Consider the following 12,859-nt stretch of genomic DNA (forward strand, 5'->3'; position numbering starts at 1 on the left):
CCCTGAGGGCTCTCAAGAGAATGCCTCTATAAAGAGTACTTTAATTTGGATTTTTAAAATCTGCTGCTTTGTTAAACTGTCCCCAAGGGACACAACCAGTTTAAGGAAGCTTGCTGTTTCCTTTAGCAATTTCATAGAAATTATGTCAACACCTGATAAATTCACACTCCAAGCTTTAACCGGAATAAACGTTTCAGCAGGATGCAAATTACTCCATAATGACTATTTTTCAGGTTCCTCCCACCACTGAGGTCTTTTTAATTGATGTACCTTCAGCATTCTCTCCCTTCCTTCTGTAGTCTAAGCTGCTCTGTTGATTGCTTCTGTGTTAAATGGTAGATAGACCCAAAAGAAGAAATACTTTTCAAGGAAAGAATAAAAGCCATGACGTTCGACTAAATCTGAGAGTTTTGAAACCAATTATCTGTCAATGCTGCATGCAAAATAAATCTTTAAATGCTCACTTGCACATCTGTTCATATCTGGAGACCGGAGTCCATAATACCCTAATGGGCAGGAATGCAAACACTCTCCGTACTGCCTCATCCCTTCTCTTCGGAGAAAGAAGAACAACTTTTGTTGGCATCGGCTGCAACCGTTGTCCTTTGAACAAGACAAACAGCCTTTGCAAATTGGGTTTGCGCCATAGCTAGCTGTAAAACAAAAACAAGAAGGATTTCAACTTGTACCATGTTTAGAAATATTAAAAATCTCCGGGGGAAGGGGTGGAGGAAAGGGGAGTGGAGGTGGGGGGAGATCCTGAACTGCACAATTCAATACCAGATCATAAATATTTCAAAGTTACCAGAAATGAAGTGTTCTGTTTTCATGGTATTGCGTAGTGAAACTTGATTGACCTAGAATGAATACATTTGGTAGAGCACCAAAGAGCTGTTCACGACTCAATGCTTGGGGGCTCTGGAAGTCTGACTTCAAAAATATCCGTCATACCCAAAGAATATTGAAAGGTTCTGGTCTGAAAGAGCAGGCAGTGAATAAATGGAAAGCATATGACTGCTTAATGCTTACTCAATGCAGCTCTTGCTGTTGGAAAAAAAAAAAAACTTAAAACTCGATTTGTGAGCTTTAACCAATTTGAAAAGGTTCTTTCAAATAAAGGAAACAGAAATATCCCTCCCTACTCCTATAAATTTAACGCTTGGGAAAAGAAAACCATAGCAGTAATAGCATCTACTGTGTACCTAAATAGCTTCTGGACCCACAAAGGTAGGTTCACCTTGAGTGCTCAAAGTTCTGGTTGAAACTGAGTGTTAGTAATGCTACATGCCCTCTTACCTCCTCCCATGCTCAACTTCCATCTGTACCTTCTTTTTTGACACTCCTGCTGGATGCCCTGTTCACAGTGTTCTCCCAACCTGAAACTATTCTCCTCCCCGCACACACACAAAAAACTTCATAAAAAAAAGTTATCACAATTTTCAAAACCTACCCACTCACAGCCCAACCTCCTTCAGGAAACCTTCCCCAATTAATTCACAATAACTTCTTCATGTCGACCCAATATACACCCTCAACACCTGCGTAATTCATTTCTCTCTTCAGAATTTATGGAAAAACATGGAGAAAACATATACATTTTATTTATATGTTTAGCAGTACATTCAGTTGTTTAGCTGGTTTGCCATGATGCTTTTGTAGTGCTTCCTGCTTGCTCCCCCTTCTCTTTTCACTGTATGTAAATCATTTTGTCTGCCCCCCTATTAAACTGTAAGCTTCTTGAGGGCAGGAAAAGTGTGTCTTGATACTTCTGTACTCTTCTAAATATTTACAGAGCCTAATACTCAATAATAGGTGCTCAATAAATGCCATTGATTGATTGATGAGGTATTTTAATTCTAGGGTCAAAGATTTGTCATTTAACTTTTGGAAATTTGTAGTTTTGATTTTTCTAAGAAGGTAGAGAAAATTGGGCAGGAAATTCATAAAAAGTGGAGAAGGTGAGGAAAGCAAATACACTTCCTCAGATCTGTGGCTTCAAGGTAAAATGACCGTTAAGTTGGTCTGGTCATTTCCCCTGACAGTTCTTTGACAGCGACTCTAATTTCTAACTGTGTATTCTTCCCCAGCACTCTGAACACAGTAAGTGTAGCCAGATGAATTGGTCATTTCACAGATGAGAACCAAAGAAATGTTCAGTCTCAGAAACCATCTCAGTCTCAGAAAGCATCTAAACCATCCACCCAGAAGATAGTAGAGACAACAGCAGCACACTGTAAGCAGCAATAATAATAATAATGTTGGTATTTGTTAAGAGCTTACTATGTGCAGAGCACTGTTCTAAGCACTGGGGTAGAGAGAGGGTAATCAAAAGGAAGTTTTAAAAAATTGTAATATAGTCTAAAAATCACTCGATATATCTGGCTCTCATCCAGTGAAGGAAATGCAAAAGGAGAAAGAGGATGGAATATCAAGCTTAGACCTCTCAATTAATTTCCAACACTAACTCAACTTCCTTTGAATAAGTTATTTTCATCAGTGCCATCCACTGAGCTTTTGAAGTGGATAGAGCAACGGTACAGATTCTGGAGATCTGGGACATCACTTACCTATCGTATGACCTTGAGCAAGTCATTTATCTTCTCTATGCTGCAGTTTTCTCATCTGTAAAATAGGGTGAAATGCCTCTTCTTCCTCCCACTTAGACATGTGGGACAGGGACTGTGTCCAATCTGTTTATCTTGTATTTAAACAAGTACTTGGCACATAATAAGTGCTTACCAAATACAAGAATTATTACCATGAATAAGTCTCCAAAGTTGTCATAACCATTGAGAGCTACCTTTTGCATGGGATCCACAAGTCAGTTGAGAACTCGAAAGTAGTGTGAATTAATAAATGTTAGTAATAATGTGGTAGGGCAGTCAGCTAACATTTATTCATGCTCACTGCATCTAAAACTATGTGGCCTATAGTAATAGTATTTATTGAGCACCTACCTATATTGGCTGCAATGCAATCAATTGTATTCACTGAGTGCTTACTATGTGCAGAGACCTGCACGAAGTGCTTAAATGAGTACAGTACAGCAGAATTAGCAAACATGTTCCTTGCCCATAACAAGCAATAGGGAAAGTACAAAGAAGTGACATTACCCATTAGGATGTTAGCTTTTTTGTGGGTGCAGGAGGTAGATATGAAGATACATTGACAACTTGAGAATCAAAATAAATCCTTGAAGAATAACTGTGGTATTTGTAAAGGGCTTACAATTAGTGAAGCATTGTTCTAAGAACTGGGATAGATACAAGATAGAGATTGGACATAATTTCTGTTCTACATAGGGCTCGAAGTCTAAGGGGCCCACACGCATGCACACACACACACACACACACACACACACACACACAGTCCTGAGGATGAGCAAATAAATACCTGAGTGCTAGAAATGGCTGGTGAATTTGTAAAGTACATTGTACATCGCCTTGATTCTATTTAGTTGCCATTGTTTTTACGAGATGTTCTTCCCCTTGACTTTATTTATTGCCATTGTTCTTGTCTGTCCGTCTCCCCCGATTAGACTGTAAGCCCGTCAAACGGCAGGGACTGTCTCTATCTGTTGCCGACTTGTTCATCCCAAGCGCTTAGTACAGTGCTCTGCACATAGTAAGTGCTCAATAAATACTATTGAATAAAGTTTAAGGTGTTCGGATCACATGGAGGAAGCTTGTTGGAAGAGATGAGATTTTGGAGGGCTTTGAATATAGGGAGAGCTCTGGTTGATGGGTTTGATCTGTCACCATAAGAGTAAATGTCCTTGCCATTATTGGCAGCTCACAATCAGTGGTGCTTATTGAGCAAGTATATTGCTCTATGAAGACTGTATGAGCACTCGGAGAGTCCAAGTCAGATTTGTTGCTTTTTAGTATTTTATGCCCTTCTAGTGGGTTGATGATTATTTGATCCTATATTTTAGCATCAATATTTACTTAGTTCTTCTATAATCAATGACATTTATTAAGCACATACTATGTTCAGAGGATTGTACTAAGCACTTTGAAGAGTATAATACAAGAGAATTAGCACTTTCCCCGCCCCATAATGAGCTCTCAGTCTTGAGGGGAAGACAGACATTAATATGACTAAGGAATTTATAATTTATACTTTAAAGATATGTATTAGTGCTTTGGGGTTGAGGGTGGGGAGAATATCAAGTGCCCGAAGGTCACAGAGTGACTACAGAGTACAACAGAATTAGCAGACATGTTCCCTGCACATAACAAGTTTAGGGTCTAGAGGGGGAGAAATTATACCTTTTAAATCATCTCTACCTCTTTTCTGGTTTTTCCAATCTCTCATTCAAAGTAGACTTGCACTGGTCTACTGTTCACCTTTGATCTTCTCCAAACTTCAAAATAAAATATAATATTCCCTCATATTGAAAAGCTTGAAGCCCCAAACTGTGTCATTTCCCCATGTTCCCTGTTTTGCATAATGCCACACTTTCAGCAGCTCTTCCCAATAAGAAGGTTTCCAGCATGCTGAATGTCTGCAGTTGTCTGATTCTCCACCCACAGATCCTCTACAGCAGCCTACAAGACTAGACTATAAGTTCCTTATGGGCAGGGAACATGTCTACCAACTGTGTTATATTGTGCGCTCCCAAGAACTTAGTATTGGGCTCCACACAAAGTACGTCTTCAACTGATACAATTGATTGATTGTCAGCTTGGGGTGGTTTGAGGAGTCAAAACCTCCGGCCTCCAACCAACCTCATACAAATTAAGTTCTGAGTATCCTAAACATGGCCATAAATTAGTTTCAAGTTTTCCAACTGTCCATAAATGCACACAGATTCCATACAAAAGGCTGGAGTAGGGCCTGATTTCAAGCCCTAAATAACTGAATAACACTACGTTAGGTCCAGGCATTCTTTTGCCAAAGAAAAGTTTAATTTTTTTCTCTGGAATGAAGGACATTCATTCTCTATTTTGATACCTCATTTTTATATTTTCAAGTAAAACATGCATATACTATCAGTGTCAAGATGACACTCCTGTATACAGCCAATCACTCCAGCTTTAAAGAAAAGACAGCACTGAGAGTGAGCTGGCAGCAGCTGAGTGTAGACTCCTCATGGATTCCTTAGGCTACATGCTTCTTTCAGGTTTAACTGGAAGTTTTCAAACATTGTATTAAGGACAACCCAAATTTCAAACCTAGTTTTGTAAAGATTCGCATAACAAGCAATATGGTTTCATGGTTGTGAAGACGAAACCCCAAACATCATTTAAAGCTGAAACTACCCTTACTTTCTGTTCAAAATGTCAAACTCATCACCACAAATCACACTTTACAGGAAAAATCTGAAGGGCATGTGGGAGTGTGTGCCAAGAGCAAGTCACAGGAAGGGAACAGAAAGATAATCTACAAAAGAAATTGCATGTGCCACAAATACACTTTCTATTTAATAATAAAAATTGCCTAAGAAAGGAGTGATTAGAAGAGTTCCAGCAGATTGTGTAGACTATGGTTCATGTTTTAATGATTTGGTTCAGGATAAATAAACATAGAAAGGCAGTCCTCTCTGTTGATTTCAGGAGAGAAGCATATTACCTACATGCACCTAGATCTTGATATCATTCAGATGAAGAAAAAATTGTTCACTCTAAAGAAATTTGTAGCACTTAACCATGATCAGTTCTTTTGTGGTCTTGAATTAATTCAAAAATGGGACTTTTCACTGAAAAATTGCTTCATCTAGTTCATTTTAAAGGGGCTGCATACAACTTTCAATTTGTAACAACTTGCAAAGCCTATTTGATCCTTTGACTTTAAAGACTCTCCAAATACATTAACAGCTTCATTTGATTTTGTCATTATCCAAACTCCCTCTCTCCTTTCCATGATGTGGTAGATAGAGCACACATCTTGGAGTCAAGAGGTTGTGGGTACTAATCCCCACTTTGCCACTTGTCTGCTTTGTGACCTTGGGCAACTCATTTCATGTCTCTGTGCCTCAGTTCCCTCATCTGTAAAATAGGATTGAGACTGTGAGGCCCACGTGGGACAGGGACTGTGTCCAACCCTATTGGCTTATATCCACCCAAAGCTTAGTTCAGTGCCTGGCACACAGTAAGCGCTTAAAAACCACAAGTGTTATTATTAACATACTCTAGAGAACACATCAACTTTTAGTATTCAGTAGAAAACCCTATCTAAGTATGGTTGACTTAGCAATCTCTGGAGTATATAATCAGGAAAAATAGATTTTTCACAAAAGTGATTTATTTTGTCAGTCTTGATATCAAGAATGTCTCATTATTGCTGGGAGATTCAGGGCAAACATGCAGGTGAATAAACAGGGATTTTAATTTCTAACTTTGATAGCTTTATTTATTTTGTCTCACTAAGCTTAAACTTTTCCAAATCCAGAAACCTGCTGAGATCCAGAGTAACCGCATTCCAACTAAAACATAACGCTTCATCCAAAGACCCAAAAATTCAAAAGGTTTTTTTTCCAATATGAAAATTCCACTAAGGTACTGAAGACAAGAATGTTCAATAGTACATATTAATATAGATAAATATCTATAATAGCTATACATACATATACACACCCCTGGGGAAGGTGTGCAAGAGTCATCATTAAAATAAATTTTTCTTTGGATTTCAAAAAACTTCAGAATAGCACAGTGCCTCTACAAATAATACTACTCAAAGCTCTACTACTAAAATTACTCAAGTGCCTCACTAATTATGGCAAGAGAAAGCTAAACTCAGTATTTTAGAAGAAGATAAAGAAGGAGAAGCAGCGTGGCTCAGTGGAAAGAGCACGGGCTTTGGAGTCAGGGCTCATGAGTTCAAATCCCATCTCTGCCACTTGTCAGCTGTGTGACTGTGGGCAAGTCACTTAACTTCTCTGTGCCTCAGTTCCCTCATCTGTAAAATGGGGATTAAGACTGTGAGCCCCACGTGGGACAACCTGATCCCCCTATGTCTACCCCAGCGATTAGAACAGTGCTCGGCACATAGTAAGCGCTTAACAAATACCAACATTATTATTATTAGTATATGGGGAGCAGGAAAGAACTACAGTGGGTCACTACTGCTTAAATAAGCCAATCATCTTGATGTACTTTTTGGAAATCCACAGGAAGGTAAACATTTTATAGGTTCCCTTTTTGTTGTTGTTGTTGTTAAGAGCAATCATTTATTAAACCAAATCCATTTATTTACATTTCATTTTATGAAGGTGTGGGACACCCATATGTTTCTAATATACTCCAGACACTTTTTTCCCCTATTTCCCCTTTTCTGGATTTAAGTTTCTCCAAATAAGTAATCTAAATTCTTTCTAGGTGAAGACATCCATTTTTCACATTGGATGAAGATTTCCATTTGCAACCAGAAGAGGATGGACATTAAGCTAAAAAGACCATTATTAAAGTTACACTCACTCATGCTGGAACTATTCAGATAAGAATCAGACCTCATGATAAATGAGTCACAGAATTTGCATTTTAAATTCACAGGAACTGCCTACTTTGAATTAAAATAAAATATCCCCTTCTGAAACTATTAAGGTCAATTTTTCATTCTGGGGAGTGGAGGGAAATCTGATCCATATTCCTCTGCAATTACTTAAATTACTGGGATATTTTAAATTTTAATTTCAGTTCCCCATTTGCTTCTATTTTGACAAAGGGTTTGACTAGATTTATACTTGTATGAAAATGCAGTGCTTTACCTTATGTGTAAGCTTGTCTTTTTTGGGGAGGCATTAATCAATAGTCTTGAGAATACATTTCATTTTCATTTGTTTGGGGTGGATGACAAAGAGTCAGCATAAGCATTCCTGGAATCTCACTGCAATGTGAAAGTGAAAGACTTTCAAAATACACTTTTGTATCTAAAGTGATATACTTTAGAGAAGCAGTGTGCCTCAGTGGAAAGATCATGGGCTTGGGAGTCAGCGGTCATGGGCTCTAATTGTGTCTATGCCACTTGTCAGCTGTGTGACTTTGGGCAAATCACTTTACTTCTCTGTGTCTCCCTCAGTTACCTAATCTCTAAAATGGGGATTAAGACTGTGAGCCCAGTGTGGATAACCTGATCACCTTGTATCCACTCCAAAGTTTAGAACAGTGCTTCGCACATAGTAAGCACTTAACAAATGCCATTATTATTATTATTATCATTATACACACATACAGCACTATTCAAATTCTTGGGGTAGCTTGATTTTAAGCATTTATATCTAAACTTGGTGGATATAAACAACTGCTACAAATGAAAGAAAAGAGTGTTTAATTATGTAGGATTAATCCCAGCTCCTGCTCTACCTATAAGTTTAATAAATAATATTAATAAGGATGGCATTTGTTAAGCACTTACTATATGCTAAACACTGTTCTAAGCTCTGGAGAAGATACAAGTTAATCAGGTTGGACACGGTCCCAGTCCCAGATTGGGCTCACACTCAACCTCCATTTCTTATAGATAAGATAACTGAGGCACAGAGAAGTTAAGTGATGTGCCCAAGGTCATATATCATACATGTGACAGAGCTGGTATTAGAACCCATGACCTCCTGACTCCCAGGCCCAGGCTCTAGCCACTACCCCATGCTGCAAGGCTAAATCTTTATTCATTCATTCATTCAATAGTATTTATTGAGCACTTACTATGTGCAGAGCACTGTACTAAGCACTTGGAATGTACAATTACTATGTGCCAAGCACTGTTCTAAGTGCTGGGGTTAATATTCATGCAACCAGAGATTCTACTGTATACCTCTTGCTGATGTAAGCCAAATCTTGGTTACTATTGTCACTGTGGGATTTGCTTAACCCCATATATATGTTTGACTAAGCTACTTTTCCCAAAATTCTCAACAGGATTAAGTGGACAAGTGCTACTATAGTTAATTTTATAGTTCCAATAATCTTCTAGGATCACTGGCACCTTTTTTCCTTGTAAAACAGGGTACTTTTTACTGCAGACACCAACCACTTCACTTTGTTAAAAAAAAAAAAAACAACAAACTATTTCACTACAGTGCTTTCTCCTATGGTTCAGTGTGTATTATTCACCAGATCCCAGGAGAAAGTAATGATGCTTATAGGTGATCTGTGCCACCAGTATGAAAACTATTGCATTCTACAGAGATTTGCATGGTGGAAAGAACACAGAACTGTGAGTCAGGAGACCAGGATTTTGATCCCATCTCTACAGCTTGCATGTTATGTGACCCTGGGCATGTCACAACTTCTCTATGTCTCAGCTTCTTCATCTCCTTCTGTGCTTCTCACTCTTACACTATTCTCCCCATATATGTCAGGAAAGGTGTCTGATTAATTTCCTCTTTCCCAGCACTTAGTACAGTGGTCAGTGCATAGAAAGTGCTAAATACCACAGTTACTAGTATTACACTTAATTTTGCAAAATTAAAATTTCACACACTGTCCAGTTCTATACCCTGGTTAGTGCTTTTCATTGGTTCAGTGAAAATAGATAGAAAGTCAGGATACTCAGGTTTTAATTTCAGTTCCGCCAATGACCTTCTGTGTGATTTTTGGCAAGTCACTCTCAGTCTCCTTTCTTCATCTGCAAAGTGGGAAGTTACCAACTCTGCTGTCCTGATAATTTGTGAGTCACGTGGAAGATAACGAAACGTGGCTTAATGGAAAAAAACATGAGCTGGGGAATCAGAGGTCATGGATTCAAATCCCGGCTACGCTGCTTGTCAGCTGTGTGACTTTGGGCAAGTCACTTAACTTCTCTGTGCCTCAGTTACCTCATCTTTAAAATGGGTAAGACTGTGAGCACCACGTGGAACAACCCAATCATCCTGTATCCTCACCGGCTCTTAGAACAGTGCTTTATACATAGTAAGCACTTAACAAATGACATTATTATTATTATAAAGACGATAGCTGAACTGACTGCTTGTACCTACCAAAGCACTTGATACAATAATTTTCCCAAAATCCAGAAAAAAATGACCAAAATGAATATTATAACTGCATTCAGGTTACAGCCACTCATAATGCAAACAATCCGAGAAGGAGCTGCTATTGTTCAATAATTTACCCAGGTAAATTCCAGACATAAAACCTGTATTGTTTGATACCTTATTCTATGTAAAAGCCCAACTGCCTTGATGTTTCAGTCAAATCCTACAGTCAAGTAAATTCTTCTCTGGTTCCATCCTACCTGAGCGGATATTAAACAATTAATAATGAATTGATTTTGGAGGAAGCTCTGCCCACAGTTTGTGTCAGATCATCCAGGTTAGAAGTGATCAGTGAGCAGGTAACAGAGACACTGTTGAAATGGGGAAGCAACTTTCTTTAGAAATGGGTGACACAGATGTTGATGTGCTAATTGCAGCTCACTCAGAGGAATCTGTCATCATTTAGAACCTCATTCTTCTACCTACCAATCCCTCATTACAGAATGATGAAGTAATCATCATCCTTCCATGATTATCAGATTTTGCACCAATTTTAAAGAAAATTGATGCATTTTTTAAAATGAATTGACAACTCTAATATAAAGAGAAGTTCAAAGATACATGGAGGTGGTCATAAGGAATTTGCCTGCTCCAAGTTTGAAGGCAAAGCCAGCTGCTCCTCAACCTAAACTGGACAGGTTCTTCACTGAAATCAAAAAGTCACTACCACAGATAGCAAAACAAGCTTCTATTTCTGCAGCTTCCTACTAAGGCTTATAATCATTTGGTTAATGTTGTGGTACTATGCTTTGAATTACTTTAGCAAAGATTAAACATCTGTTTAGTGGTGCCTAGCATAATATTTAGAACATTAAGAAAGGGATGTCACTTCATTTTTCCAGACGTCCTGGAACAGATCCCAATTACTAATACGTAAGTCTATAGGAAAATAAATGTCAATAATGAAAGATTTTAAATTAGATTTGTACAAGTGACCAATGCAGAATGGTCATCTTGTACTATGTACTTCAATAAGACTGTAACTTTGGTTTTTAGTAAAAGCTACCACCGATAAATATTTATTTGGTTAAAAAAAATACCAGTACAAAAATGTGCAGATAAACTACCGAATTATTTCTTGGTTGAAGGGAACGCTACTACTGAAATAATAGGATAAGAAGGCCATTTTCTAAAACACTAACCCACATATTTCAATGGTGTTAATTGAATGCCTACTGTGTGCAGAAAACTCTACAAGGGCTTGGGACACTAAAATGAAATTAGTAGGTATGATCTCTGCCCTCAAGGAGTTGACACTCTAGTGGACTGTTGTGCTAACAGCTAAAGGAAAAACCTCAGTGTACTTCTTATTACTGAAACACCTGCCTAATAAGCAAGAGGGAGATTGGACAAGTCCCAAAATAATAACTTTTAAGTATAGCAATTTTGGACTTGGATGTAGTCTCTCCTCTTGTCTACTAGGGAGCACACTAATGAAACAGAAGTTGGAGGGCTAGTGGGAATATTATTTGAGGTGTTACCACTTAAAGGCCAGGCCAAGTTGTGTTTGAGCTTCTCCAATCCCACTGCCTGGGTGCAGGATGCAGGAGACAGAACAACTTCTGGCGGTCATATCTCGAGGTCTGATTTGAGTTTAAGGAAATAAGGAATACATTTAATAATATAACCTATGTTTCCAAGTAAGAAATGCTTATAACGATCCTAGACAGTGCTTGCTCAAAATAAACAAGGATATATATTATCAAATCATACAGAGACCAGAATTGCAATGTATTTAACCTTCCTGTGTGGTTACTGAGGGCAGGAAACTAGGATTCTAGACTATTCCCAGACCCAAGTACAGAGAATAATTTGTTGTGTTTCATCAATTACTTCACACTAAAATCTACCACAGGCTTCATCATCTGAGTCCCTTCCCGTTCCTTTCCATCACCTGATCTATTCCTAGCTAAAATCTCCCATCACTTTGATGAACTGTCATCCTGAAATATATGTGGGTTTAGTGGTTGTAGCAAAGATCCTTAGTAGTAGAAATAGATGTCTCAAGCATGGTCTCAGATAAACAAAAGCATTTTCTTAGTATCAGGTTTGTATAGACACTGCAGACCAAGATCACTGTGCTAGGTACTGGTAAGGAAGATGGAATTCTAGTTTTGGGGAATTTAGAATCAATCTAGTTAGAAAGTTGAGAAGCTATTGGAAAATGCCAGGCCAACACAAAATCTGAATATAAGCCAAAATACAAAACAGCAGCATAAAACTTGGGTACAAATACCCCAGATTTAGAAAGCTACATAGAAGTAAGATTAGCCAGTAAAAGTTACAACAAGAGTTTGACTAAGTTTCCTCTCATAAAAGTCTTCATAATCCAATATTTCTTCCATTCAGTTTTCATTCCTTCTTCAACAGTCGACTTTTTTCCCCCCTAGTTTCACCCATACATTGTTAATCTTCCCCTGGAAAAAGTATTCTCATTATCTTCCTCTTAGAATTAAGAAAGATCATAAGAAATTACCCCCCAAAAAAAAGGATTTTCAGTACCATAGTCCACTTTTTGATCTATTCCAAGTACAAAAATTCCCCTCCATTATATAACTGATAGTTTTGACAGAGAGGTAGATTGAAATGTTTGAGCTAGTTAACATTTACATTTGGGAGAAATAAAAACCAAGACAAGGTGAAGTACACCTTGGGAATAGAAAAGGTGAAATGGGAAAAATCAGAAATATTTTTGGTCTAATGCAGCTGAGTTGGGTTGAGTCGACTTGTCTTCGGTGTAACCTTGGACCAGTCACTTTACTTCTCTGTGTTTGTGACCGCACCTGTGAAATAGGAAGACTGTGAGCCCCATGTGGGACATGGACAGTGTCTGACCTGATTAGCTTATATCTACTCCAGAGTTTAGTACAGTGCCTGATACAT

At 38.2% G+C, this 12,859-nt stretch overlaps 1 protein-coding gene across 1 annotated transcript in view; it reads right to left on the reverse strand.

Moving 5' to 3' along the window:
* RSPO2 (R-spondin 2) overlaps positions 1-12,859 on the reverse strand; it is a 186,671-nt gene that overhangs the window by 108,421 nt on the left and 65,391 nt on the right. The window contains exon 2 of the mRNA XM_029062185.2: positions 465-653. Within this exon, the coding sequence (XP_028918018.1) occupies positions 465-653 (189 nt within the window). The remainder of the gene's footprint in view (positions 1-464; positions 654-12,859) is intronic.

The sequence above is a fragment of the Ornithorhynchus anatinus genome, chromosome 4 (genome assembly GCF_004115215.2).
Source record: "Ornithorhynchus anatinus isolate Pmale09 chromosome 4, mOrnAna1.pri.v4, whole genome shotgun sequence".
In the NCBI taxonomy this organism is placed as follows: Eukaryota; Metazoa; Chordata; class Mammalia; order Monotremata; family Ornithorhynchidae; genus Ornithorhynchus; species Ornithorhynchus anatinus.